This window comes from Somniosus microcephalus, chromosome 6 (genome assembly GCF_052327205.1).
Source record: "Somniosus microcephalus isolate GS21.2 chromosome 6, FLI_Smic_1.0, whole genome shotgun sequence".
NCBI lineage: Eukaryota > Metazoa > Chordata > Chondrichthyes > Squaliformes > Somniosidae > Somniosus > Somniosus microcephalus.
Genome location: NC_140992.1, coordinates 118,651,723 through 118,679,315, shown reverse-complemented (window position 1 = coordinate 118,679,315; position 27,593 = coordinate 118,651,723). Strand labels below are relative to the sequence as shown.

At 49.5% G+C, this 27,593-nt stretch overlaps 1 protein-coding gene across 2 annotated transcripts in view; it reads left to right on the top strand.

The window, feature by feature from the left end:
* LOC147116037 (alpha-1,4-N-acetylglucosaminyltransferase-like) overlaps positions 1-10,142 on the top strand; it is a 39,723-nt gene extending 29,581 nt beyond the window's left edge. The window contains exons 1-3 of one of the 2 annotated variants that reach the window (XM_085990758.1): positions 3,511-3,896; positions 4,000-4,351; positions 7,790-10,142. In XM_085990758.1, the coding sequence (XP_085846884.1) occupies positions 4,082-4,351; positions 7,790-8,404 (885 nt within the window). In that variant the 5' untranslated portion in view covers positions 3,511-3,896; positions 4,000-4,081 and the 3' untranslated portion in view covers positions 8,405-10,142. Of the gene's footprint in view, positions 1-3,510; positions 3,897-3,999; positions 4,352-7,789 lie in introns of those variants that run through there. The other variant, XM_085990759.1, reaches the window with a different exon arrangement.
* The last annotated feature ends 17,451 nt before the right edge of the window (positions 10,143-27,593 follow it).

Here is a 27,593-nt window from a genome sequence, read left to right as displayed (position 1 = left end):
TATTGTATTGTATTGGAAGAAGGGGGGGAGGGGGGGGTGAAGAAGGGGGGGGGAGGGGGGGGGGTGAAGAAGGGGGGGGAGGGGGGGTGAAGAAGGAGGGGGGAGTGGGGGGAAGAAGGGGGAGGGGGAAGAAGGAGGGGGGAGTGGGGGAAGAAGGGGGGGGGGGAAGAGGGGGGAGGGGGGGAAGAAGGGGGGAGGGGGGGAAGGAGGGTGGAGGGGAGGGTGGACGGGAGCGCCCCCCCGAGGCCTCCCCCCAGCCCCCCCGAGTCTCCCCGAGCCCCCTCCCTCCGAGTCTCCCCGAGCCTCCGCCCCCCCGATCTCGCGAGACCCGCCCCCCCCGAGGCCCGCCCCCCCCTGAACTCCCGAGGCCCGCCCCCCCGCCACCCCCTGAACTCCCGAGGCACGCCCCCCCGCCACCCCCTGAACTCCCGAGGCCCGCCCCCCCGCCACCCCCTGAACTCCCGAGGCCCGCCCCCCCGCCACCCCCTGATCTCCCGAGGCCGCCCCCCCGCCAGCCCCTGATCTCCCGAGGCCCGCCCCCCTCTCCTGATCTCCCGAGGCCCGCCCCCCTCTCCTGATCTCCCGAGGCCCGCCCCCCTCTCCTGATCTCCCGAGGCCCGCCCCCCTCTCCTGATCTCCCGAGGCCCGCCCCCCTCTCCTGATCTCCCGAGGCCCGCCCCCCTCTCCTGATCTCCCGAGGCCCGCCCCCCTCTCCTGATCTCCCGAGGCCCGCCCCCCTCTCCTGATCTCCCGAGGCCGCCCCCTCTCTTGATCTCCGAGCCCGCCCCCCTCTCCTGATATCCCGAGGCCCGCCCCCCTCTCCTGATCTCCCGAGGCCCGCCCCCCTCTCCTGATCTCCCGAGGGCCCGCCCCCTCTCCTGATCTCCCGAGGCCCGCCCCCCTCTCCTGATCTCCCGAGTCCCGTCCCCCCCTCTCCTGATCTCCCGAGTCCCGCCCCCACTCCCTGATCTCCCGAGTCCCGCCCCCCACTCCTGATCTCCCGAGTCCCGCCACCACCCTGATCTCCCGAGGCCCGCCACCCCCCTGATCTCCCGAGGCCCGCCACCCCCTGATCTCCCGAGGCCCGCCACCCCCTGATCTCCCGAGGCCCGCCACCCCCTGATCTCCCGAGGCCCGCCACCCCCTGATCTCCCGAGGCCCGCCACCCCCTGATCTCCCGAGGCCCGCCACCCCCTGATCTCCCCCGCCACCCCCTGATCTCCCGAGGCACCCGCCACCCCCCTGATCTCCCGAGGCCCCCGCCACCCCCTGATCTCCCGAGGCCCCGCCCCACCCCCTGATCTCCCGAGGCCCGCCCCCCACTCCTGATCTCCCCGAGTCCCGCCCCCCACTCCTGATCTCCCGAGTCCCGCCCCCCACTCCTGATCTCCCGAGTCCCGCCCCCCACTCCTGATCTCCCGAGTCCCGCCCCCCACTCCTGATCTCCCGAGTCCCGCCCCCCACTCCTGATCTCCCGGGTCCGCCCCCCACTCCTGATCTCCCGAGTCCCGCCCACCCCCACCCGATCTCCCGAGGCCCGCCCACCCCCACCCGATCTCCCGAGGCCGCCCACCCCCACCCGATCTCCCGAGGCCCGCCCACCTCCACCCGATCTCCCGAGGCCCGCCCACCCCCACCCGATCTCCCGAGGCCCGCCCATCCCCACCCGATCTCCCGAGGCCCGCCCATCCCCACCCGATCTCCCGAGGCCCGCCCATCCCCACCCGATCTCCCGAGGCCCGCCTACCCCGCCCCCGATCTCCGAGGCCCGCCCACCCACCGATCTCCCGAGGCCCGCCCACGCCCCCGATCTCCCGAGGCCCGCCCACGCCCCCGATCTCCCGAGGCCCGCCCACGCCCCCCGATCTCCCGAGGCCCGCCCACGCCCCCCGATCTCCCGAGGCCTGCCCACTCACCCCCCGATCTCCCGAGGCCCGCCCACTCACCCCCCGATCTCCCGAGCCCGCCCCTCTGCCCACCCCCCCCATCTCCCGAGGCCCGCCCCCCCGATCTCCCGAGGCCCGCCCGATATCCCGAGGCCCGCCCCCCCCGATCTCCCGAGGCCCGCCCCCCTCTCCTGATCTCCCGAGGCCCGCCCCCCCTCTCCTGATCTCCCGAGGCCCCGCCCCCCTCTCCTGATCTCCCGAGGCCCGCCCCCCTCTCCTGATCTCCCGAGGCCCGCCCCCCTCTCCTGATCTCCCGAGTCCCGCCCCCCTCTCCTGATCTCCCGAGTCCCGCCCCCCTCTCCTGATCTCCCGCGTCCCGCCCCCTCTCCTGATCTCCCGAGTCCGCCCCCCACTCCTGATCTCCCGAGTCCCGCCCCCCCACTCCTGATCTCCCGAGTCCCGCCCCCCACTCCTGATCTCCCGAGGCCCGCCCACCCCCCGCTCTCCCGAGGCCCGCCCACCCCCCCGATCTCCGAGGCCCGCCCACCGCCACCCCGATCTCCCGAGGCCCGCCCACCCCCTCACCCGATCTCCCGAGGCCCGCCCATCCCCACCCGATCTCCCGAGGCCCGCCCACCCCCCGATCTCCCGAGGCCCGCCCACCCACACCCCGATCTCCGAGGCCCGCCCACGCCCCCGATCTCCCGAGGCCGCCCCCCTGCCCACACCCCCCGATCTCCCGAGGCCCGCCCCCCCCGATCTCCCGAGGCCCGTTTCCCCCCCGATCTCCCGAGGCCCGTTCCCCCCCCGATCTCCCGAGGCCCGTTCCCCCCCCCCCGATCTCCCGAGGCCCGTTTCCCCCCCCCGATCTCCCGAGGCCCATTTCCCCCCCCCGATCTCCCGAGGCCCGTTTCCCCCCCCGATCTCCCGAGGCCCGTTCCCCCCCCCGCGATCTCCCGAGGCCCGTTCCCCCCCGATCTCCCGAGGCCCGTTCCCCCCCCCGATCTCCCGAGGCCCGTTCCCCCCCCCGATCTCCCGAGGCCCGTTCCGCCCCCCCGATCTCCCGAGGCCCGTTCCCCCCCCCCCCGATCTCCCGAGGCCCGTTCCCCCCCCCCGATCTCCCGAGGCCCGTCCCCCCCCTCAATCTCCCGAGGCCGGTTCCCCCCCCCCCGATCTCCCGAGGCCCGTATCCCCCCCCGATCTCCCGAGGCCCGTTCCCCCCCTCAAATCTCCTGAGGCCACAATCTCCTGAGGCCCGTCCCCTCCCGATCTCCGTCCCCTCCTGATCTCCGTCCCCCCCCACCCGATCTCCATCCCCCCCCCCGATCTCCGTCCCCCCCCGGTCCCCCCCGATCTCCGTCCCCCCCCGATCTCCCGATCTCCGTCCCCTCCCCGATCTCAGCCCCCCCCCGATCTCCGTCCACCCCCCCGATCTCCGCCCCCCCCGATCACCAGAGGCCCGTCCCCCGATCTCCCGAGGCCCGTCCCCCGATCACCCGAGGCCCGTCCCCCGAGGCCCGTCCCCCGATCTCCCGAGGCCCGCCCCCCCCCCGATCTCCCGAGGCCCGTCCCCCCCCCCCCGATCTCCCGAGGCCCGTCCCCCCCCCCCCGATCTCCCGAGGCCCGTCCCCCCCCCCCGATCTCCCGAGGCCCGTCCCCCCCCCCGATCTCCCGAGGCCCGTCCCCCGCTGACCTCCCGAGCCCCGCCCCCGCCGACCTCCCGAGCCCCGTCCCCCGCCCCAGCCTGCTTCAAGAGCAGAGAGAGAGACGCTGCCGTGCAACCTACCGCGTGAGGCCGGTCCGGTCTCAAGTCGCGCGCTCTGACTCCTGCCCCACCCGCCTTTACTAAGATGGCGGCGGTGGCGACAGTCGGCTCAGGCCCTACCCCTCCAGCCTTCACAAAGATGGTGGCGATCGCCAGCCGCTTGTTGAGTGTGACGGGAGGTGCCTAGCTCGGGCGTGGCTGGGCAACAGAGGCCCAGGCTTACAGGCCTGGTAAAACGGTGAAAGGTAGGAAAATTCTAGATGTTAGAGAAAAGATTTACAAATTTATTAACTTTTTTAAAAAACAATTTGTGTTTCAAAAGCAACTTTTTTTTTGCTGGAAATGTAGATTTGAAAAGGAACACGCAGAAAGTGGGAAAAAGAAATGAACAGTTTGGAATCAAGATGGCGGCCACTCACCTCGGTTCAGAATGATAAGGCCCGCCCACACACGCACCGATTGGTCAACCGTCAGGTCACTGAACTGTAGGATTGGTCAACTGTCCTGTCAATCGACTGTAGGATGGCCCGCCCGCACACGCAATGAACCCGCCCCCGTGACGCAGCGATTGGTCGACCGTCGGGTCGCTCGACTGTACGATTGGTCAACCTTCACGTCACTCGATGCTAATGAGCGGATAATGAGCGGAATTTTGAACGTTTTTTGGATACCGTCGGAACAATTTTTGTCCGACCAAAAAGTAAATACACCTATAAGAGTCCTCTAATGATGAGCTTTCTTTTGATATAACATATCACAGAATCACAGAAACCTCACAGTGCAGATAGAGGCCATTTCGGCCCATCGAGCCTGCACCGACACATATCCCACCCGATCCCCGTAACCCCTGCACCAACACATATCCCACCCTATCCCTGTAACCCCACGTATTTAATCCCCCTAACACTAAGGGTCAATTTATCATAGCCAATCAACCTAACCCGCACATCTTTGGATTGTGGGAGGAAACCGGAGCACCCGGAGAAAACCCACGCAAACACGGGGAGAATGTGCAAACTCCACACAGACAGTCACCCGAGGCCGGATTCGAACCCGGGTCCCTGGTGCTGTGAGGCAACAGTGTAGGTACGCTCTATAACTTTTGATTGTATAGCCGGACAGAGAGACAGAAAGACAGACAGAGAGACATACTGTTTTATATATGTAGATATATCAGAATTCTGTTCATAGTATTGTGTATTTCTCTGAATCATGGCTATTCCTTAACAAGGGATGGGAAGAGAGAGAGAGAGTGGGGGAGAGAGAGGGAGAGAGATGGCAGAGAGAGAGGGAGAGAGAGAGAGAGATAGGGGAGAGAGAGAGGGAGATTGTGCGAGGGAGAGGTAGGGAGAGGGGGAGAGAGACAGGGATTGGAAGAGGGGGAGAGAGAGAGGGAAAGAGGGAGAGGGAGAGAGAGGGAGGGAAAGGGGGAGAGACTGGGATTGGGAGAGAGAGGGAGAGAGGGGGAGACAGGGGGCTGATGAGAGAGAGAGAGAGAGAGGGAGAGAGAGGGGGAGATAGAGAGAGGGAGGGAGAGGAGGAGAGAGAGGGGGAGATAGAGGGGGAGGGTGATAACGAGAGAGAGAGGGGGAGGAGGGAGAGGGGGAGAGAGAGAGAGAGAGAGAGAAGGGAGAGAGGGAAAGAGAGAGAGATGGGGTGATAAAGAGAGAGAGGGGAGAGAGAGAGAGGCGGGGAGAAGAGAGAGGGAGAGAGAGATCGGGGCGGGGGGCGTAATTTCAAGTTTTCTAGTTGGTTGTAGTCTCTGTTCCACAAATGGGCTGAATCTAATAATTCAAAAGCAACACAGAAATGCTGGGAACACTCCGCAGGTCAGGCAGCTTCTATGGAGCAAGGAAAAAAGTCAATATATCAGGTTAACATTCTGTGCGAGCTGGAAGGCACTACAGATAAACAGCTTATAAGAAACAGAGCAAAGGAAAGGGGGCAGGTGATGGGTCACATGCAGAAGAAATGAAAAGGATGACCGATAAAGTGATTAAGCGGAGAACATAATCTTAAATTTTAGCCTTCCCATTTAGGAGGGAAATCAGGAAGCACTTTTCTTACCACATTCTCACTCCCATCTCGGTCCATTTACGAGTGGGAACAGGGTGGAAGCACACACAAAATCGGAGTGCAGAACTTATCCCCCCGCTGTCAGTATGCCCACTGTCATAGTGAGTGGGGCCTTTAGATAGGCAGCCAAGGTTCCCACTGAAAACAGGTGGGAGCCTCACTAAACAATGCAAATCCTGGGCCTATGATAGCAATAGGACCCACTGCAATTTTCAAATAGCAATGGGCAGAACACAGGCTGCATGGGCTCTGCACATACACATTTGCTCAGACGGAACAATCCGAATTGGTGCTTGCACAGGGTCACAGGGTGTGCGATAGGGAAAATGTGATGAAGTGGTAAGTGGCCTCAACAGGAAAAACCCTATTACCACACTACCTACTGCACAAAGGTAACAGGTAGGAGCACAATTAACACTGAAAAGGGTTTACAGGTGGCAGGACATAAAGATTTTAATTATATATAAAATATAATAGTTAATCTCCTTGCTCACAAACAAAAGTAAAACGTCTCACCAGTGTAACTGTTTCTGTGCTTATCTCCCACTGTCTCAGAATCTTTCTGTCCTGGTCTCTGTCATTTCTGTTCCATTCTATCTCTCTTTGCGAAAAACCTTTTGGAAAACCTTAAAAGGCATCTCAACCCATTAGCAGCTGAGGTTGAAAGGGCAGGTTGTAAGAAGTGACTGACCAAATTGAAGGGAAAGGGATCTTCAGGTGTAGGCATGAGTTTGTAGAGAAGTGACAGAGTAGCCCATTCCCCAACTCCCTGCTGATGCCTGCTGAGGTCGAGGTGGTGCTGCGAGGAAGGTTTCCCCTATGCCGCTCCACAACACCATATTGCACAGGACTGCAAGGAAGTGCGGCCAAGTTTCAGGCAACAGCTGTCCCTGCAGATTCACAAGTTCTCTGCAGCATGGTAACTGCCGGTGTCCTTACAGCAGACGGTACAGAACATCATTTGCCTCTCTGCTGACCTGGACCCTGAGAAGACTGGTCCCCACATCATTTCCAGGTAGGTTTGCCAGGCTGTATAGAGACAGTTGCTGGCATCTTAACAGCTACAGCCAAATAGGCAAGACTGGCTTTCGATGACCCTGGCATGCCTTCTTTCATGCAGTACCATGTAAAGCATGACATACTATGATTAGGGAGCTTCTGGAGAACCTTCCAACATAATGGTTCATCAGATATTCACATATCATAGTGATGCCATCAGGGGCCTGCTGGCACAATCTCCTTTGGAAAGAGGGGCTACTCCTCTCTGCAGATGATGGTTTCACCTTGTGCATTCCTCACCTCCTCACTGTCTAACTTTGGATGTCTCTGGGTTCAGGGACTTGGATTGAGTGAGGATGCGTGCTAACATTTGCTGGCATTGCTAGATGCTGAGGGAGCAGTAAGGGGAGCTGTGCTGTCTCCTGGTCATTGATGGTAAGCAATTCCAGCACTTTGGTCGTGTATGAGGGGAAGTCACTGCAAGTGGCAAACATGCTTAATAGAGTTTTGCCAACTCAGCTTACTTTGCCTCACCCAGTTCTTCACTGTTCACCACATCTGGAGGAGAAAAGAGGAAGAGAGGTTCGAATAGTTTCCCAATGATTTGAACTGACTGGTCAATTTCAGTTGTGGCGTGACAGTTTCATGTTGTGGTTCATTGACAATTAATGAAGGGGACAATAACAGGAGAAGCAAAATGTTTTCAGCTAACACATGGCCTCCTACTTCCCCATCTATTACACCTCTCAATGGTCAAGTTCTTTCTTTCTAGACTTCCTTAACAATACTTTAGGTAATATATGTTGTGCCATGTAGTGGAAGGGTGCAGCTCCATGCCCATAATTCTACAGGGAGAGATCATTGGGGAGGAAACGACTTCAAACATTTGCTTACAATCCTGTGAGTGTCTTCCGGCGATACCTTGATCCTCTACAAACTGGGTTTCTTGACCGAGAATGGTCTATAGCTAAGGAGCATTCACAAAGATTGAAGAAGAAACATGTTTAACTATGGTGAAAATGAGCATGATGGTTTACATTTTACTCTGTCCATTATACTACAGGTAAATCCAGATTTGGAAAGATATTGGATCCATGTGCTTGCTGACAGCTGCAGGTTAGCACTGCTATGGAAATACGGTGGCATCTACCTGGATACCGACATTATTTCAATGAAGTCTTTGCCATTTACCAATTTTACTTCTTTAGAAGAATCAGGATATTTAAGTAATGGAGCAATGGGATTTCATGACAGCCACCATCATTTTATGTGGGACTGCTTGGAAGATTTTGTGGCCCATTATGTTGGACACATTTGGGGTCATCAAGGCCCTCGACTGATAACCCGTGTTATGAAGCGAAGGTGCAAGTCTAATAATTTAGCCAACCTCGCTGGAAAGGAATGCAATGGCATCTCTTTCTGGATCTCAAGGCGGTTCTATCCAATCCCATATCAAAACTGGGAAAATTACTATGCTCCCTGGAAAAAGGAGAATATCGAGAGCTTCTTCTCAGGTACATATGGAGCACATGTCTGGAACTATATGAATTCCAGCAAGAAAAAAAAAGTAATTGCTGGAAGTGGCTCATTAATGGAATATCTCTTTCAGATGTATTGCCCAACTACATACAGAAATTTAATTCAATCTAGAAATAGTTCGCAGTCACGTAGTGGCTAAGATTTTGGGGGCCATTGAGGACGGATTGCCCAAAATGGGGCGGGTGGGGGGGGGGCATAATTTGGGATAGAACCTGGAAATTCCACCCATTACACCTTCATTAGGCCCAACAGAACTCTCACCAGCTGGGAGCTGGACTGAGTTTTGCTGTAAACCTAGTACAGGCTCCAAGACAGCACGAAAATGGCCATTTGCCTCCTTAGGAGCATTTCAAAATCTCCACAGCATGTTGTTGGGGTTCTGTTGTACTTTGAACTATATCTTCTGGAGTTGGGTTTTTAAAGCATATTTTTGGGGTTCTGTTAGTTTATAAAGTATCAATTTTATCTGGGAATGCTTGATGCTAATCTAATACCGAGAGCCAAAAATGGAAACATGTTTTAATCCCAAACACAGGTTCCTTATATATAACAAAGCTCATGAGAAAGTTTCTGGCAAATTTTTAAAATTAAAAAAAATATAAAGTAGGAAATAAACACAACCTTATTTGAGTATAAGCCCATTAAGCACAATGGCAATCTCTAAGCCATTCACTACAATAACTTGTTTCCTAACCAACTGCTCTTACATTCAGGATACACTTTGCTTCACTTGCTGGCATTTTACTTTAGCGTCTAATACCAAGTACTGCTGCTGAGAGGAGTGTATCTTGACAATAAGAGCAATTGGTTTGTGTAACCTGCTGGCAGCTGCTCCACAGTCAATTTAGTGGAGAGAAGGAAAGCACCAGCTCTTTACACACGCTCTTGATTAAAGTGAAGATGTGGTGACGGGACACCTTCAGGAGCATCAGGGAGCGGGATTTGGGGGCATTTAGTCATCCTGGAGGTTTGCTGCTCTGAGGTTCACTAGGTTGGGGTGTTATTTTAGTGCTTTTTGTCAAAACACGAAGGTTGATTGTTTCTGTATCTGGAAGAACAACAACATATATATTCATCTGGTCTTGTTGTGACGAGACAGCAGTGTATTCCCAATCACACATTCAGGAAGGTGCCCATGACAGAGATTCAGTAACCAATGCTACGTAATTCAAGCCAGGATTTACTTGAATAAAAGAATTCTTGAGGAAATGAAATTATGTTTTCTAGGCAAGGACAGGGACAATATCAATGCCAACAAAAAGGCTGATTAAACAAAGATAACAGGGATAACATTGACAGAAAAGGATGAAAGAGCAAATCAGACTCTTAATGCTTCATTGAATCAATTTCCAGGTATTAATGCAACAGCGAATGTGTGCAGTTGGGTTACAGTCAATGTTGTCGCTAAGCTGCGTGGCCGTGCAGTGGTCTGGAGGCCCTGCGCAGGCCGCTCACCAGCGTGAAAATTTCAATGGGTTGTGCAAGAAGTTAACGGGACCGCGCACAAAGAAACAAATGGAACATTGGCTCCAGTCCTGTGTCTATTCAATTTCGAGTAACAGAAACCAAGTACAAACGGCTAAGTCAAAATCTTTTGGTTCTAATTCACAATTCTGCCGAGGTACAATATTTCTGGAAATGAAGCAACTGGAATAATTCTATTGTCCGCTAAAGATACCTGACAGATAATGTACATCATGTTCATGAATTTGACACAATTACTTTTGGATGGCCTTTGCCTGTAGATTGAGTATAAACATTCTGACTGTAAATAATGTGGTGGGGTAGTAATTACTGCTGGTGAAAGTGGGGGAAACTGATTGAAAAGGCGCTGGAACTGTGCAGAAATAATAAATAAAGTCTTTATTGATACCTTATCAGTTGTCATCGCTTCTTAACATCTCTCATTACCAAGAGTTAAACGGCGCTACACAAATGCTGCCCTTTAATCATGAAGAATGGTGTCTTAATTAACGTGGACTGAATTGGTTTATATTGGGCAATTTGAACCAAAGTAATTAGTGCATCTGCTAATAACACAAGACAAAGAAAAGTAAATCCTGATATATATTTCCTACACAATGGTGGTCTTAATGTGGGATTTTACAGAGTTACTTTCTGCATGTCTATCAAATAATATTTCTAATTTATCTGCCATTTATTGAATCTTTATCTATCTCCTTGAATGTAATCCCTTTCATTTTGATCATTCTGCCCTTTGATGCAATCTTGCATAATTTACAAATTTAAATGTTCTTGTTTACAACCTTTACCCATATCCATTATAACTAATAATATTTGCAGAATTCCTAGAACTAATCCCAGAATCATCAACTGATCTCACCTTCTCAACTGGAATGATGAATGAGAATTACTATCCCAATATTTATCCAAGTTATTATCCCATTTTCTATTTGGTTTGGAGAGATTGCAGTTCAGCTGCAAATCTTGTGTTAGGCATTTGATCAAATGTCTTCAGAAAATTAAAACACGGTAAACAACATCCACCAATGATGCTAAATCTTCAATGAACTCCAACAGATTTGTTACCCATGACATCAGCCCAGGTTGGCTGAGAATTCGAACTGATGAAGGACTTTTCAATGGACTACTTTACAACAGACAACGGAGCCACAATTGCTCAGCACTTCTGGCACACACCCACTGCAACTCCGGTGGAAGTTGGGTGAAGGAGTGGCGATATACATTCAAATCAGGATGGTGTGTGACTTGGAGATGATGGTGTTCCCATAACATTGCTGTTCCTGTCTTTCTCAGTGTTATAAGTTACAAGGCAGGGAAATGCTGTTGAAATAAATCTGGTGAGTTGTTGCAGTATGTGCTGTAGGTCATACATACTGCAGCCAATGATGGAGGGGTTAGAGACTGAGTCCAGTGGTGGGGCACCGATCGAGCAGACTGCTTTGTTTGTCCTGGACAGTGATTGAGCTGCTAGAGTGTTGTTGTTTCTGCACCCATCCAGGTGAGTGGTGAGGATTCTATCACAGTCCTGTCTTTCTGGACAATTTATTTCACCATCACTGCTTTCCAGGGTTATGATGCCACCCTTGTACACACCTCAACAATGAAAAGCTAGGCGTACTGCTGCCTCAATTCCTACTGCAATTCCTTTCTGTACGCTCGGGTCCTTTTTACCTGGCCCAATTGAAAAGTAATGTTCAGCTGCTCCAGTTTTAAAAAATATTATAACTTGGTTGTATTCAGGAAACCGGGTGTACAGGAGACGCTGCAACAATTTCAACAGTACCTGGTTAACTTCTTCTCATGATATTGGCATCAAACTTGAAACGAACTTGAAGCCCACCCACAGTGATGAGAATAGTGGAACCAATCGAGAAAAACAGAGTTTTCTTCTTTGACTCTCATTGTCAAACAATACTGGGAATCAGGATAGTTCAATCCACAATGTGTGACTTGATGCATTTTGCTGCTCCTTTCATGTCCCCCTTCCCTGAAATTCTATTGGATCCAGTTCACTTTATAAGAGACTCGAAAAAAAGATACAGAATCAGGGAAAAGTTTATAAAAAGAGAGTCAGAGACAGTCAGAGGTAAAGCCAATCCTAATCAGTAGCCTGTGTCGGGGGTGTGGGAGATGGTCATTTTCACTCACTGTTGCCCCATTTCTTGGTGTTAACTTGGTGGTGGTGGTGAGATAAAAATATAACATTTTTAAATGAACCCACCGTTCACTTGCTGCCCAAGGACCGCACAATTTGATTTTGGAGTGGACCTCGATTTAGTGTAGGCTTACTTTGCTCTACATTTTTTTTCCGCTGCTAATCTTCATAGCCTTTTTATCTTTTCACTCCAACCTCACTATACTACAAGTGAGAAATGTAACTACACATAAGAACATGGCTGATCTTCTACCTCAACTCCACCTTCCCACACTATCCCCATATCCCTTAATTCCCTTCATTCCCAAAACATTATTGACCTCTGTCTTGAATATACTCAATGACTGAGCAACCACAGCTCTCTGGGGTAGAGAATTCCAAAGATTCACAATCATTTGAGTGAAGAAATTTCTCCTCATCTCAGTCCTAAATGGTCTACCCCTTATTCTGTGACTGTGACCCCTGGTTCTAGATTCCCCAGCCAGGGGAAACATTTCCCATGCATTAACCCTGTCAAGCCCCACAAGAATTTTGTATGTTTCAATTAGATCACCTCTCATTCTTCTAAATGTTAAGGAATATAGGCCTAGTCTACTCAATTTCTCCTCATAGGGCAATCCCCTCATCCCAGGAAACAGTCTAGTGAACCGTCACTGCAAGTCCCTCAAAGGCAAGTATGTCTTTCCTTAGGTAAGGAGACAAATCAATCAAATCAAATCAACTTTTATTGTCATTGTTAGTGCACAAGTGCAGTACAACAAAATGTAGGCTTGCGGCTCCCGAGAGTGTACATTTAGATTAAGACATTTAAACATTCAACATACATTTGGCTTGTAGTATATTAACATAAACATAACCATAATAAAGTGCATTGGCAGATGTGCAGGCTTTAGAGTTTATTTGTGGAGTTCAGTAGGATGACAGCCCTGGGAAAGAAGCTGTTCCTAAATCTGGTCGTACGGGTGCGAATGCATCTGTAGCGTCTCCCAGATGGCAGGAGGGCGAACAGACTGTGGCTGGGGTGGGTAGGGTCTTTGATGATGGACCGTGACCTCCGTAGACAGCGTTTCTGGTATATGTGCTCTATGGTCGGTAACTGGGTGCCGGTAATGCGTTGGGCAGTTTTGACTACCCGCTGCTGGGCTTTCCGGTCATAGTAGCTACAGCTGCCATACCATACTGTGATACAGTTTGTCAGGATGCTCTCTATAGTGCAGCGGTAAATGTTAGAGAGGATCAGGGGTGACAGGTTACATCCCTTCAGCCTCCTTAGGAAATATAGGCACTGCTGGGCCTTCTTCACCAGAGAGGAGGTGTTGAGGGACCAGGAGAGGTCTTCCGTGATGTGGCTCCGAGGAACTTAAAGCTGTCCACCCTTTCCACCACAGCCCCATTGATGTGGATGGGGGTGTGACTTCTGCCTTTCGACTTCCTGAAGTCCACAATGATTTCTTTGGTTTTCTTGATGTTAAGGGCCAGGTTGTTATCGGCGCACCACTTCACGAGATGCTGGACCTCCTCCCTGTAGGCTGACTCATCGTTGTTGGTGATCTGGCCTACTACCGTGGTGTCATCCGCAAACTTGATGATGGTGTTGGAACCATTAACAGCCACACAGTCGTGGGTGAAGAGTGAGTAGAGGAGGGGGCTCAGCACACATCCTTGTGGGGCCCCCGTGTTCAGGGTCGGGGGGGGGGTGTGGTTACCTAATTTGACAGACTGGGGTCTGTTTGTTAGGAAGTCCAGGGTCCAGTTGCAGAGGGAAGTGTTCAGGCCAAGATTTTGGAGTTTGGTGGCCAGCTTGTTGGGGACGATAGTGTTGAATGCTGAGCTGTAGTCTGTGAACAGCATTCTGATGTAGGTCTCCTTACCATCTAGGTGATTCAGTGCCGAGTGTAGAGCAGTTGTGATTGCATCCTCCGTTGATCTGTTTGCACGATAGGCAAACTGGTGTTGGTCAAGAGAGGCAGGAACACTGGCTTTGATGTGAGCTAAGACCAGTCTCTCGAAACACTTTATTATGATGGGTGTGAGTGCGACAGGTCGATAGACGTTCAGGCACGTCACAGCCGTTTGTTTTGGCACAGGAATAATGGTAGCGGTCTTGAAGCATGTAGGGACTACTGCCTGGGCCAATGACAGATCGAAGATGGCGGTGAAGACATCAGCCAGCTGATCAGCACATTCCTTGAGTACCCGTCCAGGGATGCTATCCGGATCAGAACTGTACACAGTACTCCAAGTGTGGCCTCACCAATGCCCTGTACAATTGGAATAAGACTTCTTTGCTCTTATACGCTAATCCCTTTTAAACAAAAGCTAACATACCATTTGCTTTCCTAATTGTTTGCTGTACCTGCATGTTAACTTTCTGTGATTCATGTACAAGGACACCCAGGTTCCTCTGAGTGCAAATATTTCCCAGTCTCTCATCATTCAAAAAATATTCTGCTTTTTTTGTTTTTCCTAGCAAAGTGGATAATTTGTAACCTAGATAAGTCTTCCGTTATTCCACTAGTCAGAAACACCGTCTCTGTTATTCCACGGGTATTCCCACTAATTTGGGATCGGAATCACAGCAGCAAATCTGTAAGATTAAAGGGTACTTCTTTCCATTTCTTTTTCCTTTAACTCTAAGCAAAATGGCTAATAGCCAGACCACCTGTATCTGTTACCTTCTTGGGACTCTGGATAGCGAACTACTTTGCACACAGCACACTGCCACCTGGGCAATGCTTGTGCACTTTACAACTAAGCTCTTGACCATTAGTTAACCTTCTAAACCAGTTGTACTAGGGTGTGGTTATCCTAACTACCTGCTCCCTCAACGTGGCTAGCTATCAAGCCTTTGTGAGTGAATATTCGTTCCTGTCTCTAGCTGGTTTTGGATGGGGTCTAGAATTTTCCTACCACTTCGCTGATACAAATTAATTCCAAATTAACTCTAAATTGATTTTAACATTTCGGTATCCAATTGACGACAGCAAATCAGTAGGATTACTTTTCTCTCTTATTCAGAACACAAAAGGCTGAGGGGGAAAAATTCGGTTGCTTTGTGCCTCACATTAGTGCCCTAAAAGCAACCAGTGCCCGGGCGCGGCACCGCCAACGCCTCCCGTGAAATTCAGCGAAGAAACATAGAAACATAGAAACATAGAAGATAGGAGCAGGAGTAGGCCATTCGGCCCTTCGAGCCTGCTCTGCCATTCAATGAGATCATGGCTGATCATCCAAATTCAGTACCCTGTCCCTGCCTTCTCCCCATATCCCTTGATCCCTTTAGCCTTAAGAAATATATCCAACTCTTTCTTGAATATATTTAATGAACTGGCCTCCACCGCCCTCTGTGGCAGAGAATTCCACAGGTTCACCACTCTCTGGGTGAAGAGATTCCTCCTCATTTCAGTCCTAAATGGCTTATCCCTTATCCTTAGACTATGACCCCTGGTTCTGGACTTCCCAGCCATCAGAAACATCCTTCCTGCATCTAGTCTGTCCAGGCCTGACAGAATTTTATAGGTTTCCATGAGATCCCCTCTCAATCTTCTAAACTCCAGTGAGTATAAGCTCAATCGACACAAGCTCTCCTCATACGTCATTCCTGCCATCCCAGGTATCAGCCTGGTGAATCTTCTCTACACTCCTTCCATGGCAAGAACATCCTTCCTCAGGTAAGGTGACCAAAATTGCACACAATACTCAAGGTGCGGTCTCACCAAGGCCCTGTACAACTGTAGCAAGACATCCTTGTTCCTGTACTCGAACCCCCTTGCAACAAAGGCCTTCTTAACCGCCTGCTGCACCTGCATGCTTACCTTCAGCTGAGGATATAGAATGCAAAATATGGTAACAACTCGCTTCGCATAGCCAAGGACCCTGTCAATCTAAAATGGAGGATCCTGTCAGCATAAAATGGTGGTGAAATGTCGACATCGCTGAGTCACTTGCATATTGTAAGAAATGATCATGTTAACTCAAGAAACTGTGAAGGCAGCAGGAAGTAAAATAAAAGAAGCTAAACTGATCTGTGGCTGCTAATATGGCTGGCACCCACGATGTCACACCTTGCTGGTGGAAACAGTGTAGGGCGGAGTGCAGAGGTTATACAGACAATAGGCGATCAGAAAACACATTACCATGATTGCAAACGCATTACCATAATGATTAGGTGATCATGAAACCATTACCAGGATATTTACTTAACTATAAACCATTCAGTGAAATGTGATTTCTTTGTTTCATACTGCCAGGCCAGGAAATCAAATTAAATGTATACGTGTACAGCTCGGGATTGGTGCAGACTGTACGATGTGTTAATGTCTTCTCAAATGCAAGTATAATAATGTGGCACACTGTATGAAAGATTGCTTGCTCTGGTTTAACCTGTCGGACTCTTCTGGAGTCAGGACTGTGCTGTATCAGAGTAAGTCTCCCGGGATGACGGAATAAAAACTGTTGAACTCAACCAGTATTCGACTCAGTGTTTGTACTGAACCAGATTGAGGACCAAAAGAATCCGTTTCAACACAGCGACTGGTGCACAAGAACACCCAGGTCTCTTTGCACTTCCCCTTCTCCCAATCTATTGCCATTCAAATAATAATCTGCCTTCCTGTTTTTGCCACCAAAGTGGATAACCTCACATTATAGTGCATTTGCCATGTTTCTGCCCAATCACCCAATCGTACTGGAGTTTCACGACATCCTCCTCACAGCATACCCTCCCACCCAGCTTTGTGTCGTCTGCAAATTTGGAGATATTACATCCAATTCCCTCGTCCAGATCATTAATATATATTGTGAACAGCTGGGGTCCTAGGACTGATCCTTGCGGCACCCCACTAGTCACTGCCTGCCACTCGGAAAATGACCCGTTTATTCCAACTCTGTGCTTTCTGTCTGCCAACCAGTTCTCTATCCAAGTCAATACCTTGCCCCCAATCCCATGTGCCTTAATTTTGCACGCTAATCTCTTATGTGGGACCTTATCGAAAGCCTTCTGAAAGTCCAAATACACCACATCCACTGGTTGTCCCTTATCTATTTTACCAGTTACATCCTCAAAAAATTCCAGTAGATTAGTCAAGCATGATTTACCTTTTGTAAATCCATGTTGACTTTGTCCGATCCTGTCACTGCTTTCCAAGTGCTCTGCTATTACATCTTTTATAATGGACTCTAGCATTTTCCCCACTACCGATGTCAGGCTTACTGGTCTATAATTCCCCGCTTTTTCTCTACCACCTTTTTTGAATAGTGGGGTAACATTAGCTACCCTCCAATCCATGGGTACTGTTCCAGAGTCTATCGAGTTCTGGAAAATGACCAGCAATGCATCTACTATTTCTAGGGCCACTTCCTTAGCGGTGGAGGTAACCTTTAGCACAGCATGGCACTGCGCCGCCTGCAATGACATCATCGCCGTGTGCAGCACCCCACTCACCGCGAGTGTAAGATTCGCAAAATTCAGCAGATTCCCCAAAACCAAGAAGATTACCCTAAAGAAGGGATTTTTGGACTGTTAATAAACCATGTCAGAATGGTATATAATATTGGGCCTATAGGGAGATTTAAAAATCAAGGACCCCAGGATTTTGGTTTTTATTTTAAAAGCATGTTCGAGCTTGTGGAAGAAAAGGGGGCTGCAACAAAAGGAATTGGGATTGGCCTCTGTAAATGGACAGTTTTGAGTATTGGCATTAGCCAAGCAGTCTGGGGATTTTTGGACTGTTTCAGTCATTTTACATAATGACAATAGGCCTACAGAAAAGCAGATCCCACCCAAAATCCAAAGCATACACAATGCAGAACATGCCAACAAAAGAACCTTGGGCCCCACAGGAAAAGACAAATGTTACTGCAATTAAACAAGAGGTTAAACAATCGCTTAAACCAATTAAGAATTGATGGGACCACCCCGAAACCACTTCACGCAATCTTAAAACCAATTAAGATCGGTGGGACCATCCCGAAACATATTGAACAATTTTTAACCCATCAATGTTAACGAGCCCGCCAAAACTAACAAAGAGACAGAACTGATTAGCAGGCCTCAAACAGTATAATTGAGGGCCTGTTTTTACAACAGTGAGTTGTGTGCTACAAGTGCAACAAAGGTGCAGTGCGGTTTCAGAGTTCGATTCAAGGAGTGCGGGCCCAGTTCGGGTCGAGCGGTTCAAGCAGTTGAGTGAGAGGAGAGTTCAAGGAGTGGAGACGAATTGAAGAAAAGAGTTCGCTTCATCATTCATGTCAAATCAAGTCATCAAGTTCAGTCCAAGAAGAAGCTCCCTCTCGAAGAAGTAACACACTGTCGGAGACCTCACGGCAGACCAGGGCCCCACGAAACAAACAACCAAATATTACCAGCAACCGGGTAATATTGGGCCACCGCGACCAACAAAACCCAACTCAGAAGAAAACCGATGATCCACAAGTTTTTCCACTCTACAATCTATCCTGACTTACCCCTGGGTAAGATTTTATCGAAAAGACTCTAAACCCTACTTCTAACCAAAAGAAATTGGGTACTCACCTTATAGATCCAATACGCACCCTACCGCATCAGTGGACTCGTGAAGACTGATCAGCCATGCAGGTGAAGTCCTCTACCGTGTCCGGGGTACAGCAGGCCCCAACCAACACATCTAGAGAACCCCGAAATCGTGAACCTCTACAACTGTCAAAAGAAGTCATTTTGGTGAGCATTATCCTTGGTCCTCTGGAGCCCAACTTAGCTAGTGAAGTGGGATTGGGAGGGGTGTAGTATTCAGTCTATTGCTATTTTCACTCGTATATTCCGAAGTTTTCCCTCAATTTAGAGTGTTAAGATTATTGTATTGTGTGATTTCTTTCTCAAATAAAGATCTTGGCCTAGAAATTCACTTTGGGGCGGCCAGCTCACTCGCGCCCAAAAGTTAGCGCTGGGCGGGGAGGCATTAGCGCTCGCCAGATATTCGTCTTCTGCACCCCAATTCAGAAGCGGGCGCTATACCAGGGTGTGCCCGCCTCCGCTTGGGGCGCTGCAACTGAATATCGGCGCGCTAGTTGCCGCAGCGCCACCCGCAGCGGAGCGGCAGGCTGCGGTACTGCAGGCCTTCCTCCCTCTCTTAAGGGGGAGGTGCCTGCAACAGCCGGAGCCCCGATTGCGAGTGCCGGCAAAAGAGCCCGGCACAACGGAGAAGTGCCGGGCTTGCAGAAAGCAGCCGTCAATGCCGCGGGGGGGGGGTGGAGGAGGCCGGGGAAGGAGGTGCGGGCAGGCGGCCGCCGCAAAAGCGGCTGGCCGCACCTTCCGCTTTAAAGCGCCCCACTAAGGCTGCAGGACGGCCCCGTTTTCTGGTCGCTGTTTGCGGCCGCTTCAGAGGAGGCGGCCGCAACTAAATATGGGGATCGGCGCGGTTTTGGGGCGTTACCGGGGCACCGCGCACACCGATGACGTCATCGGTGCCGGCGCAGCGCTAACGGCTACCGCCGCCATTAACGCTGCACTCAATTTCTGCGCTACCAACCCCGCCGGCGCAGAAGACCTCTTTAGGCGCTAAGTGGGCGCAAGGCCCACTGAATTTCTAGGCCCTTATTTCGTTCACCAAGATTCAGATGTCTGCTACACTTTTCATCACAACCCCCAAATAAGCCCCAGGTCTAGACCCAAGGGAGTGGGAGCAATTTGAACTGCTCATAAGCCAGGGGTGAAGCTGACACCACACACCACCCCTTACACGATCTTCTGTTGCGCCCCCTGAAATACCACCGGACGCTATGTTCGACGGATCAGGGTGACCTACCTGCGGCCGGGGCAGCGCTAATTAAAGACGAGGTGCCGGGCAGCCATTTCTGTTGCTAGCTGTCTGCCAGCACCTGCTCTCATTGCCATCACTAGCCTCCTCTTCAGCCGCCCCGCAGAGTGCTGGCTGCGTTCCGTGAGCCCGGCACTTTTCTTGCGTGCCGGGCTCTTTCGCTGGCACTCCGATCCCTGATGGACCAGCTGGGCCTGGGTAGCACTGCGCAAGGCCCCGCCCCTTTAAGAAGGGGAGGAAGGCCTGCAGTACCGCGGCATGTAGCGCCACGATATTCCCTCACAGCGCTTCCAGTAGCGCCCCGCTTTCCTCTTGAGGCGCTACCGATGAATTTTGGGTGCGGGCGCGCTAATTTTTTGGGGTCGCTAAAAGTAGCACTCCGGTGAAGTTAGTGCTCAAAGGGGGCGCGACTCAATTTTTCCCCCTATGAATCAAGTGAGACACTGTAGTTACTTGTTTAACTTCAAAGAATTTAATTACATAAACACCGCAGGTTTTTAATCAGAAAGAAAGTAATAGCTTCTTATACAACCTTTTTCTAGAGAGTACAACTCAAGACATCTTATCTGGACTTTGCATTGTGGTTATCCTGAAAACCCTTTCAGAATGGGCTGTTTTACATAGTTTAATTTCCTAAACCTGCTGTTTAATTATCATACTTTCCACGGTGGGGGGTGTAAATATCAAAAAAATCTCTCATCAGTTTGCAGGCCTTACGCCCATATCTCTGCAACTTTCAGCATTGTTTCCTTATCACTTACTCAGGTTTTATAGAAACATAGAAACATAGAAATTGGAGCAGAAGTAGGCCATTCAGCCCTTCGAGCTTGCTCCACCATTCAACGAGATCATGGCTGATCATCCAAACCTTAGCACCCGGTCCCTACACCAACAGCCATCCCACCCAAGCCCTATCCCCGTAACCCCATAACCCCACGTATTTAATCCCCCCTAACACTAAGGGCCAATTTTTTTTATCATGGCCAATCAACCTAACCCGCACATCTTTGGATTGTGGGAGGAAACCGGAGCACCCGGAGGAAACCCACGCAAACATGGGGAGAATGTGCAAACTCCACACAGAGCTTGAAACATTCCCTTTATTCTTGCTGACACATCCGTTTCTCTCTCAAACATCCTGGGCAATAAGCAAAGACCATCATGCATTCTGTTTTTGGTCAAGCTGACAATTCTGTGTTTTTTACCAAGAAATTGAGGGTTGCCTTCTTTAAAACATAAGAACATAGAACTTTAGACCTAGGAGCAGGAGTAGGTAATTTGGCCCCTGGAGCCTGCTCTGCCATTCAAGAAGATCATGACTGATCTGATCTTGGCCTCAACTCCACTTTCCGCTCCCCATAACCCTTGACTCCCTTATCATTCAAAAATCTGTCTATCTCCACCTTAAATATATTCAATGACTCGGCCTCCACAGTTGTAACAGGACTTTCCTGCTTTTATACTCCATTCCCTTTGCAATAAAGGCCAACATTCCATTTGCTTTCCTAATTACTTGCTGTACCTACATGCTAACTTTCTGTGATTCATGTACAAGGACCTCCAGATCTCTCTGTACCTCAGCATTTTGTAATCTCTCCCCATTTAAATAATAATTTGCATTTTTATTTTTCCTACCAAAGTGGATAACCTTGCATTTTCCCACATTAAACTCCATCTGCCAGACTTTTGCCCACTCACTTAGTCTAACTATATCGCTTTGGAGATTCTTTGGGCTGGATTTTGTCAATGGAGGCGACTTGGAGGCGGGACTGCTGCTTGTCATGTCAATGTCCCGCCTCCATCTTCGCCTGACAATTCAGAGGGATTTTCCCCTGATTGAGCTTGTTAAGCCCGCCCGGTGGGCTCAGCAAGCCAATTAGGGAAGAAGTCACTGACAGATCACATCAACGTCAGACGTGCTATCTGTCAAGACATCTTGAAAGAAGAAATGACAGCGTTTGACAGCTCTGTGAAGCTGTCAAACACTGACATTCTAATGACTTTGATTCGTTTTTGTGGTGAGGTCTGAAAAAACATTGTAAAAAAGTAAATTTCAGATGTCTGATGGATCGGAGGGTCCATCAGCCATTACCTGAAATTGACAAGGTGGATGTCCGCTCTCCCGATCCAGCACGGCTAAAGGCTACAGAAGTAAAAAAAAGGTAAGTGAACACTTTTTTAAACTTATCACTCACCTTGCATAATTACCACTCCACACTTGCACCCATCACTCACCTATACACCTTACTTCCAGGTGCCTCCGACCGCCTCCGACCTCCTCCACGTCTCCTCCAACCCGACAGGGTTCTCCGAGGTCGGGAAGCCTTCACCTCTGAAGGTAAAATGGCACTAATCCCTTTTTCTGCCTGTTAACTACCTGTTAACAGGCAATTAAAATGGTTAAAAGCCTTTCCCGCCTCCAGGAGACAGGACCTGAAGCTACACATCTTCCCACCTCCTGGCAAAAGGGCACGGATGCGGGATGGTGGCGGGTTTGCCACCCGCCCCCAATTTCTCTGATTTTACATGCTGTCCCGCCTCCGTGCCCGCCTTCTCAGGGCTTGGAAAATCGAGCCCTTTGTGTCCTCCACACAATTTGCTTTCCCACCTATCTTTGTATCATCAGCAAATTTGGCTACATTATACACAATCCCTTCATCCAAGTCATTAATATAGATTGTAAATAGTTGAGGCCCCAGCACTGATCCCTGCAGCACCCCACTAGTTACAATTTGCCAACCTGAAAATGACCCATTTATCCCGACTCTCTGTTTTCTGTTAGTTAGCCAATCCTCTATCCATGCTAATGTATTACCTCCAACCCAGTGAGCTCGTATCTTTGTAGTGACCTTTATGCGGCACCTTATCGAATGCCTTCTGGAAATCCAAATAAATACCATCTACCGGTTCTCCTTTATTCACCATGCTCGTTAAATCCTCAAAAAACTCCAGAAAATTTGTCAAACATGATTTCCCTTTCATAAAACCATGCTGACTCTGCTTGAATATATTATGATTTTCTAAATGTCCTTCTATCACTTCCCTAATGATGGACTCCAGCATTTTCCCAATGACAGATATTAGGCTAACTGGTCAATAGTTGCCTGCTTTCTGTCTCCCTCCTTTCTTAAATAGGGGCGTTACATTGGCGGTTTTCCAGTCTGCTTGGACCTCTCCAGAATGCAGGGAATTTTGGTAGATTGCAACCAATGTATCCACTATCTCTGCAGCCACCTCTTTTAATACTCTAGGATGCAGGCCATCGGGTCCAGGGGACTTGACCACCTTTAGTCCCATTAGTTTGCCTAGTACTTTCTCTCTTGTGATAGTGATTGCTTTAATTCCCCCACACCCCCCACCACCCCAATAGCCCCTTGATTATCCATTATTGGGATGCTTTTAGTGTCTTCTACCGTAAAGACTGATACTAAATATTTGTTCAAAGTCTCTGCCATTTCCCTGTTTCCCATTATTAATTCCCCAGACTCATCCTCTAGGGGACCAATGTTTACTTTAGCTACTCTCTTCCTATATATATACCTGTAGAAGCTCTTACTGTCTGTTTTATATTTCTTGCTAGCTTACTCTCATAAGCTATCTTCTCTCTCTATCATTTTTTTAATCGTCCTTTGCTGGTTTAAAAAAATGTCCCAATCCTCTGGCCTTTCACTATTCTTCGCAACATTGTATGTGTGGTGTATGTGCCTTTAAGAGCAATTATGGTGTATGTGCCTTTAAGAGCCCCAGGTGTGCGTAATGCCGGTAATTGCCACTTGGGCTATATAAGCCTGTGTATTGTGTATATCCTTTAGAAACCCCCCCCCCCCAGGCTTGCTTAGTAAATACCTATGAACCAACTCCTGTCTTCAGTGTCTTTATCTACACACGGACACTACAGTGGCGACGAAGTGGAAACGGACTTACCTGCAATTCGGCAGCACCTCAAGGACATCGATTCCTCCAGCGTCCAGAAGACTCAAGGAAGTAAGACAAACTGTTGTTTCACCAGCTGGCCAAGCTGGTGACAGGTACTGCGCTAATCCTTCCTGGGCGTCAGGCTGGAGCTCCAGCGGCGGGCTCTACAGCTGAGACAGGCAGCGAAATCGGAGGCAAGCAATAACGGACTGGGAGGGTGCACTCGAGAGACGGCCGGCGCGGCAAGCAGGTCAGCCTTTAAACCTCCGTCGGGAACGAGTCTCCAACAGTGAATAAACGGAAACCACAGTAAAACAGCGTTGTTATCAGTAGCAGTGGCGGGAAAGCGCGGGAAGCGCCATATCGTTGCTACAGAGAGAAAAAAAAAAAGCGCGGGAAGCGCCATATCTTTTCTGAAATGCCTAAATCTGGTAATATTGAGGCTTTTGATGGCGAAATAGAAGATTGGACCACATACGTGGAAAGAGTAGAGGTTTATTGCACTGCAAATGGAATAACAGATGAAAAAAAAGCTTCAGTACTTCTGAACTTAATGGGCGCGAAGACATACGGGCTGTTACGAAATTTAATCACTCCAGCCAAACCAAAGGACAAGACTTTTAAAGAAATTGTTGATACCCTGCAGGAGCATTTAAACCCAACACTGCTGCTGATAGCGGAACGATTCAAGTTCTTCAAGAGAAATCAACACAAGAATGAAAGTAACGCTGATTACCTAACCGAATTAAGAAAGCTATCAAAGTACTGCCAATTCGGAGCAGGACTATCGGATTATCTTCGAGACAAATTTGTTTGCGGTCTCTTAAGTGAAGGAACACAAAAAAGACTGCTTTCTGAAAAAGATTTAACATTGGACAAAGCTTTCAGTATGGCTGTATCATACAAAGCAGCAGCAAAAGGAGCTGCAGAGATACAACAAGAGACACAGGACTTCGGCACCCATAAAATGACACAGGAGTTCGGAAGATGTTATCGCTGCGGCAGATCCACCCATAACCAGAGGGACTGCTGGTTCAAGGGCAAAGCATGCAGGCAATGTGGTAAGATTGGACACATTGCACGGGTATGCCAATCTGGACAAAATAAATCCACTGACAGAATACAAAAAATCAATAAAGAAAAGTACAGGAAGGTACAAATGATGACGGACAATAGCTCCGAAGACCAGAATAGCGATAGCGACTCCGGAAACAAGAGACTAAGCTGTCTCAAATTACATAATGTACTTGCCAAAGAGGATTACCAAACCATTTGGGTTACCCTCACAATAGCAGGGTCCCCAGTTAAAATGGAGCTAGATACAGGATCAGCTCTAACCGTAATAAATCGACGAGATTACGAGAGGCTATTTTCGCATATACCTCTAAAAGACACATCCATTATCTTAAAAACATATACAGGGCAGAAAGTCTACCCCAAAGGAAAAATAAGGGTGCCTGTGGTATACAACGGCAAAGAAATACAAAGTTGTATTTATACATTCTACAAGATGGTGGTCCACCGTTGTTGGGACGTGAATGGATAAGGAAGATACGTTTAGACTGGCACTCCATTCAGGCACTGACGGTGACCAGTAAGGAAAAAAACAATGATGACATCATACCTGAACGATTAAAAGACATCTTGGCCAACGCCAAAGAAGTGTTTCAAGAGAAACGAGGAACCTTGAAAGGCATCACCGCCTCAATAAAAGTGGAAGATACAGCAATTCCAAAATTTTTTAAGGCAAGACCGGTGCCATACTCAATACATCCGGCAGTCGAGGCAGAGCTGAAGAATTTGGAAAAGGCAGGCGTATTATCCAAAATAGATTGGAGCGAATGGGCAACACCCATCGTTCCAGTCATGAAAAAAACATTGAAAAATAACTCTGAGGAACAGAAAAAAATTTGCATCTGTGGGGACTTTAAGGTGACTGTAAACCCGGTCCTTCACACGGTACAGTATCCTCTTCCGAGGATAGAAGATATTTTCGCCTCACTATCCGGAGGGAAACGTTTCACAAAAATTGACTTGGCACAGGCATATCTACAGATGGAGGTTGAGGAGACCTCTAAAAAATATCTCACAATAAACACACACAAAGGCCTGTACCAGTACAATCGACTCGTTTTTGGAATAGCATCAGCTCCAGCTATCTGGCAAAGAGCTATGGAGCAAGTCCTGCAAGGGATTCCGGGGACTCAATGCTACCTAGACGACATCCTTATAACAGGAGAAAACGACAACGAGCACCTTGCCAATTTGGAGCAGGTGCTCACTAGGCTGAAAGAACGGGGCCTACGAGCAAATCGCCCCAAGTGCGAATTTTTCCAAAATCAGATATCATATTGTGGCCACATAATTAATAAGGAAGGGTTGCATAAGTCACCTGAAAAAATTGAAGCAGTTATAAAAGCCCCAGCACCTGAAAATGTTTCACAATTAAGGTCATTCCTGGGATTAATAAATTACTATCATAAATTTTTAGCGAACTTATCAACTATTCTACACCCTCTTAATGATCTTCTACAGACAGGAGTGATTTGGAAATGGAACGAAGACTGTAAATGTGCCTTCCATAAATGTAAAGACTTAATCACATCCGAGAAAATTTTGGCTCATTACAACCCATCACTACCAATCAGACTGGCGTGCGATGCATCCCCTTACGGCATAGGAGCGGTATTGTCCCATAGATTCCCTGATGGCTTGGAACGGCCGATAGCTTTTGCGTCACGCTCATTGAACTCAGCTGAGCGTAACTATGCCCAGATAGACAGGGAAGCACTCAGCCTGGTATGGGGAGTGAAGAAATTCAACCATTACCTACACGGACAAAAATTTACCTTGCTGACTGACCATCAACCCCTCATCTCCATATTCAACCCTAAAAAAGTGTCCCCATTATGACGGCACAAAGACTACAGAGGTGGTCCCTTTTTCTAGGGGCACACCAATACAACATTGAATACAAAGGGTCAAAACAGCATGGGAATGCTGACGGTTTATCACGCCTACCATTGCCAACGATAGAAGAGGCACCTACAGTAGACCCAGTAGAGATATTCCACTCTACCATAGTGGAATGTCTACCGGTGACAAATTCTGCCATTGAAAGGGAGACAAGAAATGACCCTACTCTCTCACGGGTCTACGATTTAACAGTGAAGGGATGGCCAGCACATGGTGAACCACTGTTGCCAGCATTCTCGCAAAGAAGAGAACAGCTGTCAGTGTGCCGAGGAACCTTGATGTGTGGATCCAGAGTGGTGATTCCACCCAAACTCCAGGATAAAGTGCTAAAGGAGCTTCACGAGGGGCATCTGGGTGGAGTGAAAATGAAGAACCTAGCTAGGGCGTTTGTATGGTGGCCAGGTATCGATGGAGACATCGAAGACATGACCAAGAGCTGCCTAGGATGCCAGAAGGTCCAAAATGCTCCGCCACAGGCCCCTCTACATCCATGGGAGTGGCCCTCATCTCCCTGGCAAAGGGTGCACATCGACTTTGCTGGTCCATTTATGGACTCAATGTTCTTAATCGCAGTTGATGCACACTCCAAGTGGCCGGAGGTAATAAAGATGTCCTCCACCACCACGGAAAAAACCATCACAGTATTAAGGACCATATTTGCCAGGAATGGGCTGCCGGAGCAGATATGTTCTGATAATGGACCGCAATTTGTGTCCGAAGAATTCAGAAAGTTCTTAAAGAACAATGGGGTAAAGCACTACACGTCCGCCCCATACCATCCCGCCACCAATGGATTGGCTGAAAGGTTTGTCCAGACCTTCAAGAAGGCCATAAAGGCCATGGGTAATGAAGACATAAAACTTCAGCACAAGGTGGATAACTTCTTATTTGCATATAGGAATGCAACGCATATGGTTACTAACCAAACTCCTGCCATGATGTTCTACAATAGAAACCTAAGATGCCGGCTGGATTTGGTCAAGCCCAACATCCGAAGGGACGTG